General features: G+C 31.9%; 1 protein-coding gene across 7 annotated transcripts in view; it reads right to left on the bottom strand.

The window, feature by feature from the left end:
- Nucleotides 1–26,709, bottom strand: part of Ube3a (ubiquitin protein ligase E3A) — a 77,581-nt gene that overhangs the window by 17,415 nt on the left and 33,457 nt on the right. For 5 of the 7 annotated variants that reach the window (XM_021166374.2, XM_029479338.1, XM_021166378.2 and 2 more), the window contains 5 exons: nucleotides 16,304–16,593; nucleotides 11,558–12,804; nucleotides 3,627–3,771; nucleotides 2,200–2,405; nucleotides 1,414–1,578 (listed from right to left, as the gene is read on the bottom strand). In XM_021166374.2, the coding sequence (XP_021022033.1) occupies nucleotides 1,414–1,578; nucleotides 2,200–2,405; nucleotides 3,627–3,771; nucleotides 11,558–12,804; nucleotides 16,304–16,593 (2,053 nt within the window). Of the gene's footprint in view, nucleotides 1–1,413; nucleotides 1,579–2,199; nucleotides 2,406–3,626; nucleotides 3,772–11,557; nucleotides 12,805–16,303; nucleotides 16,594–17,667; nucleotides 17,806–26,318; nucleotides 26,356–26,709 lie in introns of those variants that run through there. The other 2 variants (XM_029479339.1, XM_029479340.1) reach the window with 2 other exon arrangements.

Raw genomic sequence — 26,709 nt, 5'->3', positions numbered from 1 at the left:
CTCTTGGAGAATATCTAAGTTCAATTTTCAGCATTCACACAGAAGCTAACAACAATGTATAACAATCCTTCCAGGGGACTAAATACCCTTTTCTGGCCTTCATAAGCAATATATGCAAATTCTGCATCAACATATATACAGGCAAAGCACTCATACATATAAAATAAACATAAGTCTTAAAAAATTAATCACGGGCTGGTGAGATGGCTCAATGGGTAAGAGCACCCGACTGCTCTTCCGAAGGTCTGGAGTTCAAATCCCAGCAACCACATGGTGGCTCACAACCATCCGTAACGAAATCTGACTTCCTCTTCTGGAGTGTCTGAAGACAGTGACAGTATACTTACATATAATAAGTAAATAAATAAAATCTTAAAAAAAAAATAGTAACATTAAAAAAAATTAATCACATGTTATATGTACAAAGAAAATTATTTTCACAATTTCTCACTTCTGACAGATATAAAAGTTGTAATTCATATGCATAGTTATACATAATGATTCTATGAGTAAATCAAAGAGAAATTATATAAAATGTAATTAATAGTAATAATGTAATAATAATGAAATAATGCAAATAACAGCAAGATTAAAATAAAATATTAAAAAAAGACTTTATATATATAACAACAGAACCTCTAGTATGCAATATAAATTTAAGTTATGAATACTGAATTTGAGAAAACCAGAATGTCTCAGTTTCCTCTGGAAATTATGGTGCTGGTAAGCTAGCTACTGTATGCAGTTCAGCAAAAATGGTATTTGTTGGTAAACTAAGCTACTATAACAAATTATAAAATTTTATAGTTTTTATAACTGCTTCAAACCATACTAGGTAATTCTTTGAAAACTTTACAATTTATAAAATTTGTTATAGTACAAATGTAGTTTGTATCATGACAGTACAATAGTTCACCAAAAATAATAGTATAAATTAATATATTTCTTAAAATTATACTATGTATTATTTTATTTTTAAGCTAAGTTATTTCCTGTTGCCAAGTGAATAGTTTTTAAAGTTAGTAAAAACCAAATCTAATGTGAATAATTCGATATGCATAATTAGATCTCAAATGGAAAATGTATATACACACTAAAACAGATGTCAATCACTGGGCTCTATATACTTCTTAGGTTTAATATGGTAAGGTCCTGTTTCTAGTGTTACACTATAGTAATATTTACCCATTCATTCTTTTGTAGTCTGTTTAGTCTTTCTCTAAAGGGGAATTAACAATTCTGTACAATCACATAAGCTCTTATCTAAGAGTTAGGAAAGTGTAGCTTTACTGTTTAGATATATTTGTATATATAACGTTTTTATAACTGCTTCAAACCATACTAGGTAATTCTTTGAAAACTATACTGCTTTGAAATTATATATTTACGAAACAATGACAGAAATTTTATTACCTTCCTGTTTTCATTTGTAATTGGAATTTTATCACCATTTTCTTTTAGATCATACATCATTGGGTTACCAAAAAGATCTGTCTGTGATATCTGGAAAGTGATCATCATATCATCTTCCACACTCCCTTCATATTCCAATAAATCCTTTAAACTCTGATATAAAACCTAACAACCAGAAAGAGAAGTGAGGTTGCCAAATAAATACTAAAAGAAATAAAAATAATAGATTGTTCATTCTTTGTAGAAACAACTTGTCAACAAAAATGAAGCCATAAATATTCCACATCTCTCAAGTAGTTTAAAAAGACAGAAAGGTTGTCACAGGCAATGGGTCAATCTTAAAAATTCTTCAAATGATCAGTTCAGCAACAGATTTCATACCATGCGCTAGAATATACACTTTCTCTCCATGATTGTGGCAGGGCACAGGAAATGAGGAAAAACAAAACAAACAAACAAACAAACAGAAAAACAAACAACAAAAAAAGCCACACACACATATCAACTGTACCTATCAACAACTTTATGGTCTCTTTACTAGACAGACTCATATGGGACATTGAAAACCTGATGTTTACAACATTTTTTATGGGGGGTCAATCAAAATATACTTGATAGAATATATAAAAAATGATGTTTATTATACTTAACCAGATTAAAAGTATTTTACTTTACTAGACAGCAGTATTAACAAAAGTTTACAAATAAATAATGTTTCTATATAAACTGAGATAAACTTCTGTATTTAGATACAATCTTAAAGACTATTAACAAAGGACAACTTACTGGGTGAGAATCTCCCAAGTCACGAAAGGTTCCTTTTTTCCCCATTAGCTTCCTGTATACAACCATGGGAAAATGGACATCCAGTATACAGTTATTGTAAATAGCCAGACCCAGGACTATGCCAATCAGAGTAAACTGACCCTCAGTTTCAAAAGAAGATGGATTAAACCAAAATAATTTTGTAGCTTCATCATATGTGAACATACCTATAAAGAAATAATTAAGTCATTTTATCCACTTAATGACTGAAAGTTACATACGAAACAAATGCATGATTAAGTACAAAAAAAAAATTGGAGAAAGTTGATTAACTTTAAGTTACTTAAAATTCATATCATATCTGAGCTAATATAATTTTAAAAAATATTTTGTGATCTTTCAGCTTCACATGATCTTCATTATTCAAAGCCAAACTCCAGAGATTTTTTTCCTATCATCATTATTTTATCTAGGTGAGCATTAAGAGATAGTCTTCTTTCTTTTTACGGAACATCAAAAAATAAAATAAAATAAAACAAAACTAATTGTATATGCCTTTCAATTTTTCTAAGTTTATTTTCAGTTGCTTCTCAGGAAATACTTTTTATACAAAGTCTAACAAGCTGGGGGAGAGAGGGGACTGTATACCTTAGCACTTGGTAAAATGAGTCAGGAAAATTATGAGTTTAAGGTTAGAGTACTAATATAAAAAGATTATCTAAAAAAGCCAAAATTAAAATGAGCAAATCAAAAAAAGCTTTGGGAAATGTTTTTCTAATGGAACAAGATTATTAAAAAAAAATAATACAGCATTAAAATGTACTTTCAGGTTAATTTTAATATTTTAAAATGTTTCCTTATTTTCACTTTCAGTTTCAATTAAAAAGAAAAGTACACTTTTCTCCTTGAACTGTAGGAATATAAATTAAGTCTAAGCTTTTTCTTGCAATTTAATATTTGTGGAATACTGGTTTCACAGGTATTCAATTCATACTTGGATTCTAGTTCGAAAAATATGAATTATTTATGTCTGTATCATTTGCAAGCCAGGTTATATACATCCAGGTAATATCAAAAGTTCCAGTTCACAAATAATAAATCTGATAGAATGTCACCAATGGATGCTCTTGGTCTCAAGAACAATTAAGTTATAAATTAACCAGAGGATAAATTATATAACCTATGATTCTCATGACTTCAGGTTTTCAAATCCACCACTCTGAGGTTTTTCAAATTAAATTTCCGTAGAAGGCAACTGTGTTCTACTAGAATATTTGGCTAAGTAATATATGGAAGAACGTGAATTAAGTGAGTGATAGAACAGTTCCTGAAGCAGGGATAAGGCATACTCAATTCTTTTACTGCTTACCATAACTGAAAATATTTATAAACCAAGTTTATACTTTAAAAGACTAACACACCATCATAATCATATCATTAATACTTACCAATATCTGGATTAAAAATTTCCTCCACAACCAACTGAAAAAACTCTTTAGAAACGCCTCCCTCATCTACTCCTTGTTCTCCTTCAAATTCCACATACAACTGCTTCTTCAAGTCTGCAGGATTTTCCATAGCAATCATCTCTAGCTGTTGATTGAAAATATAAAAAAGAGGACAGTTGAGAAGAGGAAAAATTTAAGATATAAGTAGAAGAAAATAAGAAGAAGCAATAACAAAACAATATGGAAACAAAACAATGAATTTTGTTTCTGAAAGGAAAAAAAGCAAACTGACTTACAGTTTTTGGCAAGATGTATTTCAACACACAAATATGTACTGTGTTTAAGAAGCTATATATTTTTTAGTAAGGGATATAGCCAAAATGCTGTTGGGGAGGAGGAGGGATAGTTGCAATTACGTCCTGTATATATTCATCTTTAGGGGTCTAAGGGCCCATGAATGTATTCTGTAAAGAATCTCTATATTGGTCTACTTTAACTAATTTGTATGTCTTCATGTATGTGTATTCACATGTCTCCTTCCACCTAAGATGTATTTCCTCAGGATCTGTCCACCTTGTTTGTCAGGAAAGGATCTCTCCTTGACCTGGAAGACTGCATAATACAATAGGTTGGACTGTCAATAGCCCCTGGCATCTCTGCCAGTACCTGCCTACCTAGCATCAGGACTACAATGCCCACTTCAAGTTTCTTTTCTTTAACAGAGTTCTGAAGATTAAACTCAGGTCTTCTTGCAAGTTGATCTACCTTCTTAGCTTGCATACCCAATTTTCAGGTCAGTATTCATTGAAATTTATTTTCAGCAGTACTTTGTTAGTGAACATATAAGAAACTGTTCTTTCACAAGTTCCACATATCACCACTAAATATTAACATTTAATTACTAAGCTTCAATAAATCAATCCTATTTCCTAGTGTACTACAGAAACAGAGGTAATATTCTTTCTACTCTAGTGGTATATGCTTAATATATCATTTCTAAGGAGCAAAACTTAATATATTACCCTTCAAAACTATAGACTTTTAAAAATTCATAATTTTATGTCCCCAAGAGATTAATAGGTAGGTCTGACACTTTACAGCCAAATATATAGATTTAAATTTAACCTTAGAAATGGAGAACAAAAATATACCAACAACAGTATTAGCTAGAAACCTGTTCTAAGACAGAATAACTTTGTACACTTAAATTTCTATGATCATCTTGACTTAAATTAGGTCCCAACACAATATACTATTATTACTGTGGTTTCTCCCAGTTCTCAACTTGCTAAGAAAACATGTTAATTATTGATTCAAAGGCTTGTTGGTTTCAAGACAGCATACATCTGTCCAGTCTCTACCCTTTCCCCCCCAATTCTGGTTCTAGTATGTTCTATTATGAGCACTAAAAAATAATTTTCTATATTTTTGTTTTTATTTAAAATGTAAAATAAGTATAATGAGATAGTATCACGTAAATAAGTGAAGTGTGTAAATCAATGCTCTAACATTAACTCTAAGTTTGAAGTTGCAAGTATTGTCATTCTAGTAATTTTTAAATATTCCATGTTTTCTATATATGATAGAACAAGCATTTCATCCCAGCACTCAAACTCGGTAAGTTTAGTGCAGTTATGTCTACATAGAAAATCTGAGTCCAGTGAGGGCTTTATAGTGATTCTCTATCTAAAATACGACTAACAAGTAAATAAATATTTCCAGTTTTGTTAGAATATTTAACCACATGATTTTAAAAACAGAAGTATTCCAGGAATAAGAGCAGCACCAGCAACAAATTATGAAACTTACAGCTCACTTTACAATTAAAACTGTTTTGATATCTACAACTCCTTAGCAAGTAGGCTGCTAAAACCATTTTACAGATAGTCCCTTGAAGTAATAAAGGATGAATAACTTAAGAAATAGTAATTCAGAGAAGAGAAGTTTTAATCCAGGGAGCAAGCCCACAGTTTACCTATTTTTCCAAAGAAAATAGAGATAATATTTGCTTTTAGATTTTGTGTGACTTCTTTGGATATCAATATTTTCAACTATATTCACGTATTATTTTCAGAATCAGGATGTATTTGTATATAATTTAAAAATAGTTGGCAGCTTAATTCTGTAAGTGAAAATGTCCAATTAACAATTTAAGAAGACCATTCTCAATGTTGCCAAAGTGACTTTGTAAATTATTATTTTGTTTGAGATGATGTATCAGTAGCCTGTCTTTCTAAAAAGTGTGGTAACAAAACAAAACATAAAATTTAATACTAACCATACACAAAAGCCATTAGCAAAGAAAGTCACATTATTTTTTTTTTCCTTAAAAATAGTAACTCTTGATGAGAGGTGGTAGCACAGGCCTTTAAACTCAGCACTCAAGAGGCAGAGGCAGGTGGATCTCTGAGATCTAGACCAGACTAGTCAACAGAGCGAGCGAGTTCCAGGACAGTCAGGGCTACATAAACCCTCTCAAAATACACCCCACCCAAAAATGTAACTCTTAGAAGACACACACACACACCCTTAAAATATTGTTTCATTAACTAAAGAATAGTATAAAAAAATTAAACTTATATTTTAAAAATGAATTTGTAAAATCAAGCTGTCTTACATGTAATTGGATACATGAAAAAATATTGGGATATACTTAAAATTCTGCAAAAAATCTGCATATGTTCTTGACCTAATTTATGAAATACTAATGAATTTTTATATGTATCTTTCTGGAAGTATAAGATAAAATAGGTAGTATTGGTTTCATAGATAGCGCTGGAGAAAAAAAAATACAATGGTATTATTATGCTGTATTAATGTACAATAGTAACTATTACTTCCTAACTGTACTTCTTTTCATACTAGGAAATCTCACTCTCATCAACTGTTAAAATATTATTCTTAATTTATTTGGCAACACAAAATCCTAGAGAGATCATTTTTTACAAGCTGAACCTTATATGAGAGAATTCTCAGAATTCTAAGCAGAATGATATACTGATTTAAAAAACAAAAAAACATTCTATAACCATATCTTCAAGGATTAAAAAAAATTTAGCGCCATCATTTAAAACCTTTAGACAGGGCTGGAGGGATGATGTATCAGCAGTTAAGAGCACTGACTGCTCTTCCAAGCCCTAAGTTCAATTCCTAGCAAACACATGTTGGCTCAAAGCTATCTGTAATAGGATCTGATGCTCCCTTCTGATGTGTCTGAAAATAAATAAATATGAAAGGAAGGAAACAAGGAAAGAAGGCGGGGCAGACAGGCAGGCAGACAGGCTAAAACCTTTAGACATCCAAAGTTACTATCTCAAATCCTATGCTGACATAACTGAAAAAAAAAAAAAAAAACTGCTAATGATACTATTTAAGTTGAAACAACACTCAAATTAGCTTTATTTAAAAATGTTTAGACTCTCCAAGAAGGGTAAAGAAGAGTAATTTACACACTTTGATAAATATCATTAAAATATTGATCAAAAATGCAATTATCTTGATAAATTTAATTTTTTCGTGTTCTCTTTAAACAACTCAAGATCAGTCTATTGTTCTTAAAGATTAAGTGGGTAACAGCTGAGTTAAATGATTACATCTTAAATCCTAAGTCCTATCCAAAATCTAAATATGACATTCATTTCTGTAAGTAAGAATCTCTCTTTATTATATGATGCTAAGCTCTTATCATACTGACTACTTCCTCTCCCATTCTGGTTGTAAGAAAATATTTTGAAGATAAAGGGAAGAGGATTCCATTAATTTTTTATTTTTTTTTTCGGTTTTTTTCGAGACAGGGTTTCTCTGTGTAGCCTTGGCTATCCTGAAACTCACTCTGTAGACCAGGCTGGTCTCAAACTCAGAAATCTGCCTGCCTCTGCCTCCCAAGTGCTGGGATTAGAGATGCGCACCACCACGCCCGGCTTCCATTAATTTCTATTAGAATAATTTTAAATAAGAGAAATCACATTAAGTACAATTCTACTAATGAATGAATTACACCTAGAGCAGCACAGAAAAACTCCATTATTAAAGCAATGTATGTCAAATGATTTTTTTTTAAATCAAGTTCTTGTTGCAATAGGTATTTATACTAAGAGAAATGATGGAAGCTCAGCTTGACAATGCATCTAGACTTTCAGAAAAATTGAAGAAGTAATTCAAACAACTTTTTCTTCATCTATGTGTGCCAGCTCCTGGGTTTTAGGACTTTTCTTTCCAATTCTACATCTTAGCAATTATTTTTGGTTAACTATGGAAAATTCTAGAACTTAACTAAATTTCTTCATGTCCCACACCACTGTCAACTCCTATTTTAGTCACACTGACTTCATTATTCTTTTTAAATACTGGCAATATTCTACACATGGAAATTAGTCAATAATCTATACTTATAAACTGTACTAACTGTTGTTTCCCAAATATTGGTTTGTAGCATAGATGTACCAAAACATCTAAAGAACAGACCACTACATTTTCATATCAGAATTCTTAATCTGAACTCCTAAAAGTCCAGACCTTAAATTCTGTTGCTGTGTTTTTATTTTCTGGGCAATTCTGCCTTTAGATTGTGAACGCAGTCTAAAGCATTTTGCACATGGCAATACTGTCTCTAGATACATCTGATCTTAAACCACTTTAAAAAAAAAGGTTTTAAGATTTTATATATGCTATATCCTTGAAATCACTTTATTTTTAAAAAAAGAGGAGAAAAATGTGCCATTTATTTGCTGGGTGGTAGAAGAAAACATGTGCCAAAGAACATGCGTTCACAGCGTAAGATTTAGGAGTTAATTACGTCTTGTGGATTAAACTCAGTCATCAAGCCTAGTGGCAAGTGACTTTATCCAGTAAACCAACACAACAGCCTACAAAGAATATCTGTTTTGGGTTTTTTGTTTGTTTGTTTGTTTTTTTAAGAATCAGTTAAAACTTCTACACTAGAATTGTTGTTCAAATGGAAGCTGGGATCTCATTAGTATTTATATCTGTATAATTTTCTCATTTAAAAATAAAAGGCCAAAAACATTCAAAACAAAGCAAAAGAGATATTGAAGTTTTTCTTTTTAGTAGAATTTGTAGATTTCTTTATTATTTATTTATTGCCTAGTAGATACAAATTTTAAAAAATAGTACCTTATACTTTTATACTGTCTATTCTCTTGTGAGACAGATCTTCTAAAAATAACAGTTGGGGGAAAGAGTTGTTATACTGATTGAAAATAATGAATAAACTTTTGCTTACAAAAAAGAAAATTGGCTAGGAGTGTTGTACACACTTATAATTTTAGCACTCAAGTGGAAAAGATAAACAAGATCACAAGTCCAAGGATAGGCTAAATAAACATTCTTTATTAAATAAAAATAAAAAGTGAGTTCCAGGACAGCCAGGGCTACACAGAGAAACCCTGTCTCGAAAAACAAAAAACAAACAAACAAAAAAAAACAAAACAAACAAAAATAATTAATTCTAATTTACTGGCCTACTGTCTACCATTAAGCCATCTAGTCTAATTAACACTGAAATGTGAGATTCAATAGAAAACTTACAAAAGTCACATATGTAATCTTTTCTAGGCCTCACTTATAAACTAAGGAGAAAAAGGTATTATTTCCTTCATAGCTCTTAAGGTTAGGGTTCTATAACCTTTATTTATTTATTTATTTATTTATTTATTTATTTATTAATGTTGAGTTCGCTGCAAAACTTCTCATTTCTTCCCTATACAACCTTAATATGCATTTCAAAATGATCGGGTCATAAAAGATTGTGATTAACAAGAATATTCTGCCAAGCTTTTTTATGAAAGAAAGAACAAAGTTTCAAAACAATAGGGATTTGTGGAGAATAAAGACAAGGAAAGAGAGTAGAATTCCATCAGTTCATCTATGGGTATTCTTTTGAATACAGCTTGCTGTAAACCTCCACCCTTTTGCTATTAATCTGACTATAAGAATTATCCTTTGCTCAGGGTCATCAATTTGATCTCTATCTAATGTCTGAGTCTTTGCTTCTATTTCTAACCCTTTCCCACTAATATGCTGAAAAACCAAGAAATTTTAGAGGGGTTCAGTATAAAATGATCCAGAAAGAGAGAAAAAAAAAAAGAGAAGTGGAAAAGAAAGCAATATAGGACAAAGAAGAAGAGCTTAAGAATTTTCTCAAAAAATATGTATCTTTGTAAAATTCTACTGCTTATCAATAAGACAAACACACAGAATTGATGAAGGCCAGGGCTTCTATAAAATAATACCAGTCAAATATGGATATTATCAAATGAATCATGTCAAACCATATGACTAGTTGACATAAATAATATTTACTAGCAACAGTTTGTTAGCATAATTACAAGACTAAACTGTTAATTTTACTGCAACAATTAATTAGGAAAATACAGAAAGGGCTAATTTTGTCCTAAATGAAATTTTACAAATACTTTCTAAGTTTTTACTGGTTCTTAACTCAATAACTTTATTATAGAAAAAAAAATAGTATAAGAAGAAAATAAGAAAAAAAAATCAGGTAGGACAGGTGCATAAATTTTTTATTAAATGTGTATTTAGCTCAGTCTTAAGGCTTTTCAGATGACAATCCATCCCCCCCCAAAAAAATGCTCAAATAAATATTATTTGTTAGTTATCCGTTAATGAGTTAATATTATTTGTTAGACTATAAGGATGATGCTTCAATCTGTAAGTAGTACTAAATCTTACATCAAGTTTATACAAGAACTAGCACTAACAGGAATAATTAATACCAAGGGATACCCTGAATTACTTATATATAATTTTGTTAATATATGACTGACAATTTTCAAACCAAATTTCTGGTTTAACTGACAGGGACTCTGTAATTTTTGTCGTCCTTAGAAAAAAGGAAGACAAGAGGCAATGTCATTTGAAAACAAAAACAAAAATCAGGCAGTAAGAAGTTCCTGAGTTCCCATTTAAATCATCTAGATTTACCTGGTATTACTAACATTAATTCCAACGTCCCAAAATAGCCACTTTACAGAAGTTTCAAGATTCATGTAATTATTATTTAAAAAAACAAAACCCTACAATGTCACACAAGACAGAGTGGCTTAGAACTCCAAAGTCTTATTGATAATATAGACTAACCTTTCCTGGTCATATCATCAAGTTCACAATAGAAAGCTGAGTTGTGTTACACATAATGGAATTTGAAGAGCAGCTCTTATTCTTTTACAATGTACATTTATTGCATTATTTCTTCCAATTCAGTCTTCCATTCTTAAAAATGGGTATAACAATACCATTTGTCATGTGTTCCAATCTTTGAAAACAAATCTTTTCTTCTTAATGGAGATTTATGAGGCTGGCTTTCAAGATTCAGAAAATCCATTCCTTTTACTTGCTTTGTGCCTGTCTGTGTGCACATCTGTGTGCATATGTATGCATGCATGCATGCATGTGTGTGTGTAAATGCCAAAAGGGGAAAATGTATGTGTGGAGGTCAAAGAACATCAGATATCAGACTTTGCTTTCTACCAACTGAGACAGGGTCTAGTTATTTGTCAGTTTATATATCAGATTAGCTTCTGAGGATTTTTCTGTCTATACTTTCTATCTTGCTTTAGGAAGTACTATTACAAATGGAACTACCATATCCTGTTTTACATGTATTCAGAAAATCCAAGGATTTAAGTCCTCATGTTTGCACAACAAACGTTTTAACTACTGAGTCATTTCCCTAGTACTAGAAAAAATCTATTCTTCTTCAAAAGAGAATTATCATTAGACAACCAGGATACCAGTATTTTTGGTAAGTAGCAACAAAGTATTGTAAAACAGATCAGAAATGTTAAAATAATCCTATTTTTTCCCAAAATTATAGATAAAATGAAAAAATTGAAATATATCACTGTGTAGGTTTTAGCTTAATTCCAATTTTAAATAATAGTCAAACTTACCCGGACCAGTGCATCATCTATAATATGGTCACGTCTGACTTTGAGTCTCAAATACGGATTCAACTGCTGTCCTTGAACTAGGCTGTAAAGAACAGTGATTCTTCTTTCACTGTACATGCGAATTCTATTGTCATAATATAATCCCAGATTCTTTGTGACAGCATTCAATATAAAGGGACATGTCATAAAAGAGAATTTGTTCTCTGTTTCAACTTTGAAAAAGGTATAATCTTTGTCCATTTCTAGAACATCATTCAGTGGTTCATTAATGAATTCTTCAAAGGAGATAAGTGGTTTTCGACAGTCTAGAGTTTTAACGCCAAGTTCGGTTTCTAGTGGATCCACTCGAGGACCTTTCTTATTTCTTCTTTCATCTCCCAGAAGCTCCTGAAGTGTTAATTCGCTGGACTCAGGTATGGGTTCTTCATCATCTTCCTCATTATGATTTGTGTCCACATCCCCTCCCACTACATTTGCATAGTAAACCATTTTCAAACACTTTGAAGCAGCAACAATGGCATCATCATCATTCACTAGATTTCGGCTATTAAATTCATTGCTTATGACTTTGTAGGTAATAAGTTGCTGAAATGTTTCCATCATTCTCCGAATCTGGTCAGCACTGTATTTAGACCACAGCCTTATCAGTTTTCCTTGAGCTTCAAGGGGTAGCTTACACATAGCTTTGCAAAATAATGGCAATGCCATTTCTAGATATTCAGGACTGTGGAGATTACTATTCTCCATTACAATAATGAACAAATTGAGATAATTAGGATCTCGAGTATACACATTATGATATGTCAAATCACATTCCACGTTAGGTGACAGATATACAAGTGCATTCAGAAAGGCAGTTTCTAATTTTTCATTAGCGAGCAAACTGCTGTAGACCCTTCTAATAGCATCAATATCCACAGTCACATCATCAGGACCTAATTTTTGTACATTGTTGTCTCCCTGTGAGCTATCACCCATCCTTGAAGAAGATGCTTCTGAGTCTTCTTCCATAGCAGCAGCAGAACATGCAGCCTTTTCCTTTTCATCTTCATCCTTGTCTTCATCCTTTTCTTGAAGAGATTTCAATTCCTCCTTAGTGTGCTGTTTGACTTTCCGAAAGCTCAGAACCAGTGCCTCAGCACTAGAAAATATTCTTCCAATTACACGAATTAAAGGGGAGTAATCCTCACTCTCTCTACAAAATTCATAAATTTCATATACTTTCTCTTCAGTTAGGTAAATCACATCTAGAAAATGGAAAGAAAAAGAACATTTATGTTGTAATATACATGTTTATTTTGTTAAAATAATTGCTAGTGAAAAAGTAAAATATCTAAACATTCTGGACTTGATTTAGAATTTTTAAATGATGTAATTTACTTATTAACAAGTAATCCCAACAATCACACCCTTTCTTGGCATTCATTGAACAAAATATAATTATTAATTATGCATTGATAATTAAGACATGCCTTGTAACCAAGACATATACTGGTATGTAACATTAATTGTAGGTATGAACAAATATATATACTTGTCATTTCATCACTGTACTTTATTACAACCTTAACAAAAAGCTACTACATAAAATCCTGAAAACATTTTCCTTTGCATTGTTCTGAAAAAACTACAGAGGTAAGGTTTTATAACAAGGTTTCCTTAGCCCCCTCATTTACAATCAACTCTTTCTATACTTTTGTATATACTAAAACCAAACTAACTCATCTTATGTATTCCTAATTTCTTCCAGAATTTCCATTCAGAGGCTGAGGAAAAGATATTACTACTCATGTAAACTCTGCTGAAGTTAAAACTGCTACTACAGCTACTACTACCTATGACCATTACTCGGGTTCTAACAATTCTTAACAGAGCAACTGGAAATTATTACAGTCATCAGTCATTTAAAAACAAACAGAAGAAAGAAGCTAAGAAAGCAAAAACCACAAGCACCAAAACCTATATTTATTTTCTCCCAGAAATAGAACTGGCATCATAAAAGTCCCTAGCTTCTCACCACTAGGCCAAATGTAAATTTCAACAAAGGCTTTACCATTTCAGGTTAACAAAAATTATTATCTTTTTGGAAAAAATTAACATTTTACATATTAAAGTTTTAGAAAGTAATATATTTATCAAATAATAATGTTGAAACCACTTAATCTTTTTCACCAAAGAGTAACATACTATAATTATTAAACATTTAAGTTAGGATAATTTCATGGTTACATTGATAGTACACCTCATACATTGCCAATATATCTAACATGTAAAATCTTTATTATGATTGCTACATATTACTAAATGTACCTAATTCAACAATAAGAAACAATATAAAATTCAAGTCCTCATTGATGGAATGGCTTCCAAAACATAAACCACAAAGCACTAAACTATATATATACTACAAACCTGTCTATGGCCCATTGTAGAGTATTGAAACTTTTTAATTTTATGATGTTCAATTCTTTCTTTTTAAAAAAATGTTCTATTTACTTATTAGAGGTGATGAGGATATTGAGCTGAGTTGATAACCTAAAGGAATTAATTTTCTCCTTCTACAGTGTGGGTTTCAGTAGTTACATGTCCCTATCTGAGGCAGCATGGCAATCCAAGTTCAATTCTTAGTCTACTAAGAATAAGTAAGAAAGAAAACACTAACATGGAGCCGATTTCTCATTATTCTAACTCAAAAAAAAAAAAAATACATGGAATCTTCTTAACCATTCAAGTCTATCTAATTTCTCTAAACTGTAACCAAAACACAGAAAATATCAGTAATGAATAAATAGGCAGACTGTTAGAATATAATGTTTTATCTCCCTATCATTGAATTATAAAATTATTTAGAAAGTGCATATTCTACATACAGAACAATATACATCATGCCTGCAGGAGAATAAAGCTCTAGATCTACACACCTTTGATTTGCAACATCTTCCTTTCAGAGCACAGTAATTAAATCACTCTGACATTCTAGTAATACAAACTACTATTCATCGATACTTGTTCCACGTAGTACTCTACTTAAAATGTTTATCTCTATCTCCCCCCACCCCTGTCATGTGTGCATATAAATCACTGCAATCAGAAATAAAAAGTTCTAATCTGGGCATCAACAAACAGGTAAGTAAAGAAACATTTTGTTTTTAAAGATTCACCTGTACATTCTAATATATGTGTGCTTGAAAACTGTTTGAGTCATGGTTTCACATAGTAGAAACAGAACTGGAAGTCAGCTCAAAAACTTTAAAACATAACATTTTATACTCCAGTTTCATGCAAAAACAGAAGCTGATAACTACACATCTAACTAAATTGAACAGATATAATTATCAAACTGAGGGAAACATGATTAAGCATATATTAATTCCTAATTCAGAAATATTAAAGAAGACAAGTAAAGGCAATAAAATTTGGAGTGATCCACAAAAACAAGAACCTGTTAAAAAGGAACACACATGGGCTAAAACAAGGCAACTATACCCATTATATACTAGATTTTTCCCACAGTTAGTAGCATTGAACCGTGGTGGGATACTATATTTCATTTACTGTTACTCTGTCATGTCCACTCTGTGGTAGAAACATGTATAATTGAGCCAATGCAAGTTCCACATTCAAAATATTGATTAGCATTCACCTACTTATCTACAATGTAAACAAATTCATGAAATAGGACTGGCTATATATTTTTGAGTAGCAAAGCTGAATAAAATTTTTTTTTCTGATTTTTCTTTAGTCCTATTGTGAAAGTAATATCATGAAGTTGTACTATAATTTTATTTCACTAATTCATTTAAACATGTTTCAAGTGATAGTGGAGCTAATCCCTGGCAATCTGAAACATTCAATTACTTCCATTAAGAGAAAAAAAATAGATGAACAAAATCAATCATGAGGCAAAGTAGGAAATTTGAAGAATTTTCAAAATATAGAACTATTTTTAAAAGACTAGATGCATTGGGGACATAGCTTAATTGTGAGTGCTTATTTTTCATTTATGAGGCTATCCTTAGTACGAGGTATCGGAGTGTAAAACTTTAATTTCATTACTGGGGAAATAGAAGTGTGAGTATTAAAAGTACAAGAATAGTGCCACCTAACTTGCACAAAACAAAATGAAACAAAACCCCACAAGAGCTGAGTAAAGACTGTTGCTGGTAAGTTACGTCCCTAAGCAGTATGAAGATATCTAATTCCTGACGTAGAGAGGGCAGGATGTAAGAAGAAAATGTTAGAAGGAAAAAATGTAATTTTCAGATAACTATTGCAAAATTTTACCCTGCTTTCTAAAAAAAGAAAAAAAGACTACTTTATACTTTATATTTGTATTTCTCCTTTTACCACAGTCCCTGGAGTTCTAGAGCCGATACCAGGTATTTACGACAAATGCAATGTACATAGTAGATTTTTGTGACCTAATAAGGTATTAGCTACAATATAAATCATTACAAACTGAGCTCAACTCATCATCATATTAATTTTTAGAGTATAACTTGCTTCTGACTGACAACTAATGAATCAGTAAAATATCAGAATAAAATGTAAACAAAGTAAATACCAGTCCTTTACCACAGTTTACCAAAAAAGGTGACTTTTACTATATTATACTGCAATAACTTAAGGTAATAAAAAAAGCAAAAAACAAACAAACAAAAACAAAACAAATAAACAACCCCCCCACATTTAAATCTCTGATATAGCTTACAATTAACCATTTTGAATTGAAATATAATCTCTTACCTTTAAAATCTTTTCCTTCCTTCTTGTTCATTTTTATCTCTGAGTTGTTAGATGCACCTTTTGAGTTCTCAAGGTAAGCTGAGCTTGCTCCTTTCTTGGAGGGATGAGGATCACAGAGTTTTGCATTAATTTTATAAAGCTCAAGGGCTTTAATAGCTGCTGCATTGTTATCCATACGAAGAAAAGTTGGACAGGAAGCACAAAACTCATTCGTGCAGGCCTCATTTCCACAGCCCTCAGTTAACTGATGGTAGTAGCGTTCTATTAGATGCTTTGCAGCTGCTCGCTTCCTGTACCAGACATTCAAACAATAAGCACATTTATTAGTATAGCTCAGAAACAAAGCCCAACAGATAAGGCAAAAGTTAGCTAAGCAATAAAGCAATAAACTCAATATTTAGATGTAGAAACTGGAAATTCACTATTACCTCCCAAAGTGTTAGTAAAATAATAAACACTTTCTAAAAAGCTGTGATAAACTATGTCAGCTTATAAAATAATTTTAATATGGTAGGCTTTTCTTTGGTTTAAAAAAGATAAGCTTAAGTTGATGGTATAGGACCCTTAACTGTTTAGCAGAAAACAACAAAAACAAACTTCACTGTTACATCTCCATGGCAGTTTCCCTTTTCACTAATATAAAATCACTAATTCATTTTAACAGTTTCAAATACTTGATTTCCAGTTAATATCAAACTTCTAGAGATTAAAATTTTTTACTAAGTTATCATGAGAGATTTAAAAGTGCTTTATAAACTATCTAATTTCATATTATACCGAGAGAGAAGCACCAAGGCATACAACCTTGAGCCCATACTTGTCACTAACACTCTTCATTAAATTCTTGTCATAAGAAAGATAAAGGTTTAAACTTCCATCAGGGGAAACTCATATTCATCTTACTTCATCAACTTTAAACATTAAAATTAACATTTGATTAACATAGTTTTCATGCAAAGTAACCAATACAATTTAAGGAATGAATTATTTTACCAAACAAGAAGTTCTTCTACATAACCTAAATTCTATACTTTGACTCTAAAATTCTATTCTTGGAGATTACCACAAAATTTAAGTTGAAATGTATATCTGGTCCATAATAATATAATTCTAAGGAATATGTTTGGCTCTATACAAGCATGGGAACTGCAAGTAGAAAGAATCTATCTAATTTCATTCTAAAACTTCATGTCATGTCATTATTTTAGATAGAACTAAGTGGCTAATGGCACTAAAGATAAACAAATATGGCACTGATATGTGACTTTAGGACTATGTCATTCTTTGTATGACAAAGAATGGTATGTCATACGATCCTAACTCATTCAGATACTTATATTTAGAAATATTCCCTGTATATTTACCATGCATAGTGTACAAAGGCCAAGCCTGATGACTCAAGTTTGATCCCTGTATCCAACTTGGTGAAAGGAGAGAACTAATTACCACAAGTTGTCCTCTGAACTCTAAACACACCAAAACATATGCCCAGTCACATGTATCTACAGAAAATAAATAAATGTGATAAAGTTTAAAATGTATCACAAAGTTAGAGATACCACTCATGAGAAAAATTCATCAAAAGGAAGACTTATTTGCCTATTATTTATGGAAACTCAGCATGCTTAACAACAGCAAACCGCTTCAATATACTGACAGCATGCACCAAATAAAATAATTACCAACTACTTTAATTTTGTTATTTCCTTAACAAAAGCTAGTGATCAAGTTATAAATGTAGGATGAATGTTTCGAAGTATTAACTATTTTTCTAAATAATTGACTGAGTTAATTCTTCCTAGCTACTTTTTTCATCCTAGCTACGTTTTTTTCTGTAAGTATGTACCTAAACACTAAAAATTTCTAAGTATCAGTAGGGAAGTTTTAAAACTTCATCTACATGATTTAAATAGAGCCAATGTTTATGTTTATATCCAGGATTTTTAAGCATTAATTTCAAAGTTCAAAACACTAGTTTTCTAAGAGTACTAGGCTGCTGGCCCCCAACACACACACACACACACACACACACAGACATACACACACACTACTTCTTTATGTGATAAAGAACTCTCAATACTGAAGGGAGAAATCAGACCATCCAAAAGTCAGCTCAATGTAATTCATTGTATAAACTAATTTTTCTAGGCCTCATTTACCACCTTAAGTCCTTATAATTTGTCTAGCTAGCACTCCCTACATGCCAAATAATAAACTCAGTACATTGTCAAGTACTCTGATTATCATACGAAACTTGAACTTGAAGATTATCTTCTGTCTACAGCTAGTAAAAGAGAAAGAACTGAAAAAATCAAATCTTATAATTGATCTTATGCTATGACCATTAAAGAAGTCAGGACGATTTTCAGCTTCAGAATTCAATTTATTTCCAATCACTGTTTTACAGATTATAATTTCAGAAGAATTAATTCTTAACACCAGCAGTCCTAAAAAGTTTTATGGGGAAAAAAAAAGACATAAGTAATATATAATTAGAAAACAAAACGTTCCAAAAAATTCCAATCTGAACTTAACAACCATGTGTACTATCTGGGTACAGTATAGAAACTCCTGAATAAATTATATCACTATACTTAAGATATCTGTAACTTATTGAAAATGGATATGCTAAGCACTTTATAAGAAGACTCAGCCTAGAAGTCCATAACTGTAACAGGTAGAAATTCACAATTTTGAGGCCAGATTGTTCGGGTTCATGAACAGTTTCTGTAACTGAGTTAACTACTTACTTAGCCTCTTTCTGTGTCTCAGCTTCCTCATCCTTAGGATGCCAGTATATTTCAGAATTCAAATGATTTAAGAATTACAAGTGTTTAGACTATTTCAGTAAATTTTGGAAGAGGTAGGAAAAAAATAGGAGGTGAAGATGAGCAAAATGCATTGTATCATATATGAAATCCTCAAATAATTAATGGAATAGCATATATTACCTGCTACATGCTAGGCCCTATTGGTAAGTATCAGATGCTATTGCAATTGCTATAATTTCTATCATTTGCATGAGTATATGACTTGGCCAAGAGAACTCCATTGCACTAAATCTGAAAAATTAAAATCTAGGCTTAATTCCAAAATTTGAAATTTTAGCATTACTAAAGGGGAGACAGCAGAGAAAATGTTTGAAACTGACCAGCTTTTTTGCACCATGTTACAAGTAGTAGCCCACTAATAATAATAATTATATTAAATTAAATAAACAGAGGTCATAATACAGAATCAACCATATTATGTTGACTAATTTGATTAATGTGGGTTTATTAATATTAAGTTAATTAAATTGGTTAATATGGTTCAATATGATTAATTAACAATAATAAGCTATTCTTTTCTCACTATAAATGATACCCTTGAATGCCAAATGCATGGCATATAAATTCATTAAGGACATATAAAAGGCCTCTAAACTTGGAAACAAAATAATAGCTTTTGATAACCTTCCAATGCTAATCCATACATAGGACCGGTCACTAAATCATACCTCATGTGTCAAATCTACTTTTTTTTACAGTTGAAGTTTAGAATATTTTATATTCTTAAATCATTAAAAAATTATACTTTGTTTCATGTGTGAAAATTGCATAAAACTTAAATTTCTATGTCCATAATTTCTAATGTAACATAGTAAATTTCAAGTACTTGTATATTTCCTGTATGTCCTCTATCATAATGTATCTAGCCAAAGGTAAAATGCTTTGTCAACTTAAAATGAATTCCCTGTGCACACCAGTGAAACTTTCAAGCAATCATCTGGCCTCCTTACTTTCTCTCTTTGTCCTCAGAAGATGAATAGAGTAAGGTTCTTTATTTCCTAATTAGTACTTTAACAAAAAGGTAGTGGGGAAGGAGGAAAAGACATAAAAGAAATAGCAAAGTAAATAAAGTTCAGGGAATGAAGTGAATCCTTTTCCTGATATTCATAACCAAAACTCTACAAAAAGAAGGTACCAGTTACCTTTGCCTATTCACATTCCACTGACTTCTTGTAAATCAAAGTACAATATATTGAGTCCTTAAATAAAAATATGCCTTTTTTATTTAGTTTATAAGAATCAAGTGAATCCTACCAGTGAAAGTGTTCCTCTCTAATAGTTTCCACTTGTTTATTACTTTTCTAAGAAGCCATTAAAAAGGATTCTACAGAAACTGATAGAAGCAAATGCAGGGACCCACAGCCAAACCCTTGAAGAGTCCTGCTGAAGAGGGGAAGGGAGCCAGAGGACACCACAAAAACATAGCCCACAGAATGAACTCAGCAGGGCTCATAAGGGGTTAACAGAGACTGAAGCAACAATTGGGGAGTCTGACCTGGGTCTTCTGCATATGTTATAGTTTTGTATAGCTTGATGTCCTTGTGTGACAACTAGCAGTGAAAGTAAGGGATGTCTCTGACTCTCCTGCCTGCTTTTGAGAACTTTATCCTCCTAATGGCTTGCCTTGTCCACCCTCAATGTGAAGGTATGTGTGCGCCTAATCTTATTGAAACTTGTTGTTATGCCAGGTTTGGTTGATATCCATGGGAAGCCTGCTCTTTAATGAAGGGAAAGAAGAGGGTAGTGGATCTGAAGCGTGAGGGAAGGTAGGAGGAAAGAACTGAGAGGAGTGCAGGGAAAAGAAAATGCAGACAGGATAAACTATATGAAAGAATTAATTAATAACTAATTGATGTTTTCCACAAATGACAATAAAAGGAGAAATAATTTTCAGTATTCTCAGTAGCACTAATAACATTATTTGCTGGTTCCTAAGTTAATTTCTGGATAGTTGAATACTTAGGAATAGAAAGTAAATCATAATAAAAATGATAAAGTTATAAGATATTCATAACTATATATAGATAGCATCAAGGAGATTATACACTAGAAGAATAAAGAATTCCCACATAAGTAGTTCAGCATGAGAATCAAAAACAGTGAAATAGTTGCCATGAAAACAAGAAACAGAAGCATGAAAGAGATAACTAAGAATATGACTTATTCAAAGTGTCTTTTTTAAAAAAATAAGCAGAATAAAAACAAAGATTGGACAAAAGAGGTAAGAAACATATACAACACAAGACACAATTAACTCATGCATAATCTACTAAGCACTGCTTAGTGTCTTTCATAGGTAAATGTCTCATTATTCTGTAAGGGGTTTTATAAAGGATGTACCTTTATAAAAAATCACCTCTCCTCCAAGAAATGGTGGCTTTTGCTTATAATAGTAGCATATACTAGACTAAGGCAGGAAGAGCTTGAGTTTAAAGTTATTATGAACTTTATGTGGAGGAATCAGTAAAACAAATTTCACAACCTGCCCCAAGTTATTTTTAATGTAGAAACTTGTCAAGAAAAAAAATGTGATTTCACAAACACTAGAGATATTCATAATACAGTTAAAATCAGTATAAGGTAGGGTCTATTGAAGTGTCATCAAATCATGTATTACAAGGCTGAAAGTACAAATATGACCCAATTAGTATCAGGAACCATTTGAAAGTCCATTATATATAAAATAAGGCAATTTTCTTAAAGACAGATAGATGGATGGATGGATACTAAAAATGCTTTTACTCATCTTTACAACAAAGTACTAGTTGTAAAAATAGAACTGTGGAATTAAAATTTCACATAGAATTATTTATCTTTTAAAATGAATAAACCGCTGTTTTTTTGTTTTGTTTTTTTTTTACCTGCCCAGTTTCATGGTTAGAAGAAAAATAAGTAAACATTTACAAATTTAGAAATTGAATAGTGGAGCTGGAAACATAGTGTAGTGGAGGCATACCACCAATATATATTGTATAAATATATAAAACTTTCAAAGAATATTATTTTTTTAAAAAAGATCTTTTCCTAAAACCATAGGTTAACTCCTCTTTCTGTAGACAGAAGGTGAATATTGGCTGATTGCAGTGAATGCTAGTTTTAGAACTTGTATATTTCCTAAGTAAGAATTTTGAAAATGGAAACCTGTCCTTTATTAGTTTAGAAAGAGTTAGTACCACTGCCATACAAACAGCAGATACCTGATAGGAAGACTAGAGTGATGGCTCACTAGTCAAAAGCACTAGCTGCTTTTTCAGAGGAACAGAGTTCAATTCCTAGCATGATGTCAGGTGGCTCACAAAACTGCCTGTTCCTCCAGCTTAAGAGCATTAAATACCACAGGCACCTACACACATATAGCATGCATATGCATATATATATATATATATATATATATATATATATACATACATACATACACACACACACACACACACACATATACACATATTAAATCTAAATACAGTCAAAACCAATACACAAAACACATTTGAAAAAGAACACATGTCCTTGCTAAAATCCCATTACTTAAAAGAAATCTCGTGAAGCCAACAGGCTTTCAGACAGACTCCAGTTTGAGAACATGCATAACCACTCCCAGTGATAGAGATATCTCAGTAGTTAAGAGCACTGATTCCTCCTCTTCCAAGGAATCCAGATTTGATTCTCAACACCAACAAACTGGTGCAGTCAGCTGTAACTCCTGGAGGAGTTACACACTCATCTGGTCTCCATGGGCACCAACTATGCTACATGTGGTGCACAGAAATATATCCCAGCAAAACACAGATAAACATAAGATAAATTTAAAAAGAAGGAGGAGGAGGAAGAGGAAGAAGAAATGGAGGAGGAGAAATATTTACTCTTACCACCCCTAAATGATGAAGTACAATATCTAGACATAGCTATCAGATAAGAAAGAGATAAAAAGATAAAGGAACATTTGGAATAAGATGCAAGACTACACGGTGCTAATGTGATAAAGTGAATGAAAACTTCCAGAGTATCAAAGGATAAATTCAAATTCTAAGAGAGGTGGAGAATATTGGAAATCACAAAAGAGATACTGCAACTGAGAAACAGAGAAAAATACTATGCAGCAACAAGGAAAAGCAGCAAGTGGCTCCAGCCAAGTGGTGGTGGTAAGGGATATCTCATCCATAAGGTAAAACAGATGGGACTGACTAAAACTGCAATAGTCTTCATCACAGAACAGGCAAGAGTACTCATGAAGAATTAGTTGGAGGTTTTGTCATGACACTGACTTATTCTAAGTCAGCACTGGAAAGGGAAAAATCCAGTTTATAACTCTATATTCTGGAAAACTAGTCAGGTGTCATGAAAAGGGAATCTACATTTGTTGGAAAACAAACAATCTTGGGGGTTGAAAAACATGAAAACAATTACAAATAAGGAAAAGAGGGTAAGTCTTGCCATAGTCTATGGGTGGGAAGAAAGCTGAGTCAGGTAGATATGGAGTAGAGACCTGATTGACTGAGAAACTCAAGCAAAGTAGACAAGGCTTGAAGGACGCTGTGTCAATTAACCAGCCCTTCTGTGGCAAGGATCAAACCCTACAATGTGGAGGATAAAGTGTCAAGCCTACAAAATTGGCTCTGTCTGTCATGAGGTTTACTGCCTACAGTACTTGACAACTCTGAAGGTAAGGTCCAGTGGAGAAATTGATTCCAGCTGTCTGATACCCCTTGCAATGTGGTGACTACAGGCAGGATCTAAAAGTATAGAGACCAGTTCTCTAGAACAAACAGTGCTTTTTTGACTTCCCTCATTTAAAGCATACTTGGGAGACACCCTATGACTTGCAAGTAGCCAACTAAGACAGAAAAGCTGGAAAGTCCCTGAAGGAAATAATGAATGAGTGAATGAATGAATACATAAATAAATAGGTGAAAATTTAAAAAATAAATTAAAAAGCCCCTAGGTCCTGTACAGCAAAGTTCAGCTAGCAAAGACACTGGTATTCAAAAACACTGACAATCTCAAACCGAAGACAGTTGTCTATGACATCTGAGCTTTGACTGGTTCCAAATCAGCACCAGCCTCAATAACAGGACTGGAATATTAGGGGATGCAGAATAAATTACTCCAATACACTTCCTTTTACTTGTTATTGTTTTAGACTTTATTTTTTGTAAGACTATTATTTATTTACTATTCTATTTATTTGTTTGCTATCTATTTTGTTTGCTTTCTTTGCTTATTGACCATCTGTTCCATTCCCCTGTTGTTCTTAGTATTCTACATTCTTTTCATTTAAACTTGCTTACCATTTTTTTACGCCCCTTTCCCCTTTTTTTCCCTTAAGTTGCTATTTCTAATTTGATCCTAAATAAGTTTTGACTACTTACATTATTCTAAACATATTTTTAATGATCAATGGTGCTATAAATGCTGGCATCAATCAATTTAAAGTCTATATCTGAAAATGGTTTGGTTTTATTGCATGTGTTGGAGGTTTCTTTCCTCCTTTGAGTAGTGCTAAGGATTAAAAACTCAACAGAAGGCTAATTACAAATAAAACTGGAAAACATATCCATACTGACAAGTGTACAAATTAGAACACAAAAACAAACAAAACATTATAAATGGAACAAAGTTATTTCAGATCAGCATTTAATAACCAATAAAAAGATGGTCAACTGTTTGAAATGCTGTTCAAAGAATTCTGAAGTACATGTCAATGAGAAGTTTAGCAAAGAAATTGAGACTGGTGGTGGGAGGGAGAATGATGGAAATGAATAAAATAAATAAAAATCTCAGTGGAAACTATAAATAATAGACCAAGTCAAGTACAAGACAGAACAACAGGAATCGAAAAAAAATCTGTATTCAGACACACAACAACAACACAATAAGTAAACACAATCAAACCTTTTAGAACATGATCAAAATGAAACTAAAGAATACATGGAGCAGAAGGAACTAAAAAGCTCCAAGTCAATGAAATAATAGCAGAAAATTTCTAAAATATCGAGAAAGAAATGAACATCTATACAGAAAGGTGTTTAAAACCCAAATAAATCGTGGACAGAAAGAATTGCTCCTGAGCACATTGTAGCTCAAATCCTAACACTACAAAGAAAATAAAAGTATCAACATACTAACAAAGGCAAATTCACTGTAACATCCAACCTTTCACCAGAAATTTTTAAAGACAAAAATCTTTTCAATGATTACAATATCCAGAGTTATCTTTTAAATGTAATATAAAAACTTTCCAAGGTAGGCATAACATAAAGCCACTTGTGACCACTAAACTACAGTATACACTTAAAGGAAACTCACACACAGCAGATGACACAAACAGAGGAGCTCAAGGAAAATGAACTTCTTAATTCTATATATGAAAAATTAAGAAAGAAGCAACTATGTCTACATAAGTTAATGAAAGAAAAACACAACTATGAAAGAAACAACAAAATATAAATGTTTTTAGCGTTCCATTCATGACACAGATTAGCAGAATGAATTAAAAGCAGGATCAAATTATTTGTTGTCTATAAGAAATGTATTTCACTTGAACAGAAGCTAAAAGATAAAATAAATGGAGACTGAAAAGTGAGTGGAAATCAAAAATGAACTGGAATAGTGACATAAATATATGACTATATACTATAAAAGAAAACTGGGCTGGAGAGTTAGTTCAGCGGTTAAGAGCACCTACTGTTCTTCTGAAGGTCCTGAGTTCAAATTCCAGCAACCACATGGTGGCTCACAACCATTCGTAATGAGATCTGACACCCTCTTCTGGTGTGTCTAATGACAGCTACAGTGTATTTACATATAATAATAAATAAATCTCAAAAAATATATTAAAAAAAAGAAAACAACCAATGAGGGATGTACAATTAATTATAAGTATATATGCATTAAATGATGGTGTACCCAAGTTCATAAAAACAAGCACTACCAGACTACTGTAAAATCCAACCTCTCACCAGAAAGTACAATATCCATATAGAAAGTAACAAGTCAAAATACAATAATAATCTTAACTTTCCAAATTAATAACTTATCTAATGGAAAGAAGAAAGGAAGGAAGGAAGGAAGGAAGGAAGGAAGGAAGGAAGGAAGGAAGGAAGGAAGGAAGGATAAAAGCTTGATTTTATCTAAACTGTACCAAACATCAAATGAACTTATTTCAAGACATCTAAAAAACATCTCACCTTCTGCAGAATAAACCTTGGCAGCCCATGGAACTCTCTAAGAGATAAACCACATTTTTGAACATTAGGCAAGTCAACAATAGTAAAAATTACTTTCTTGTACTTAACAGATTATAAGAGAATAAAATTAAAACGCAAAAAAACTATGTATGCTACACAAATACCTGAAGACAATACAATAAAATCTTAAGAATCAAGAGTAACTGAAGAAATCAGAACAGAAGTGTTTTAAAGGAATAAGTCAAATGAAAAGAAAACACACTAGGAAACAGCAAAATCATCCTTAGTGAAGTAACTCAGACTTAGACAGATAAAAATGGTATGTATTCACTTATAAAAGCATATTAGCAGTTAAGTAAATAATAACCAAGGTACAATCTATAGAGCCAGA

This window comes from Mus caroli, chromosome 7 (genome assembly GCF_900094665.2).
Source record: "Mus caroli chromosome 7, CAROLI_EIJ_v1.1, whole genome shotgun sequence".
Lineage (NCBI taxonomy): Eukaryota > Metazoa > Chordata > Mammalia > Rodentia > Muridae > Mus > Mus caroli.
This window is presented reverse-complemented; position numbering and strand designations above follow the sequence as displayed.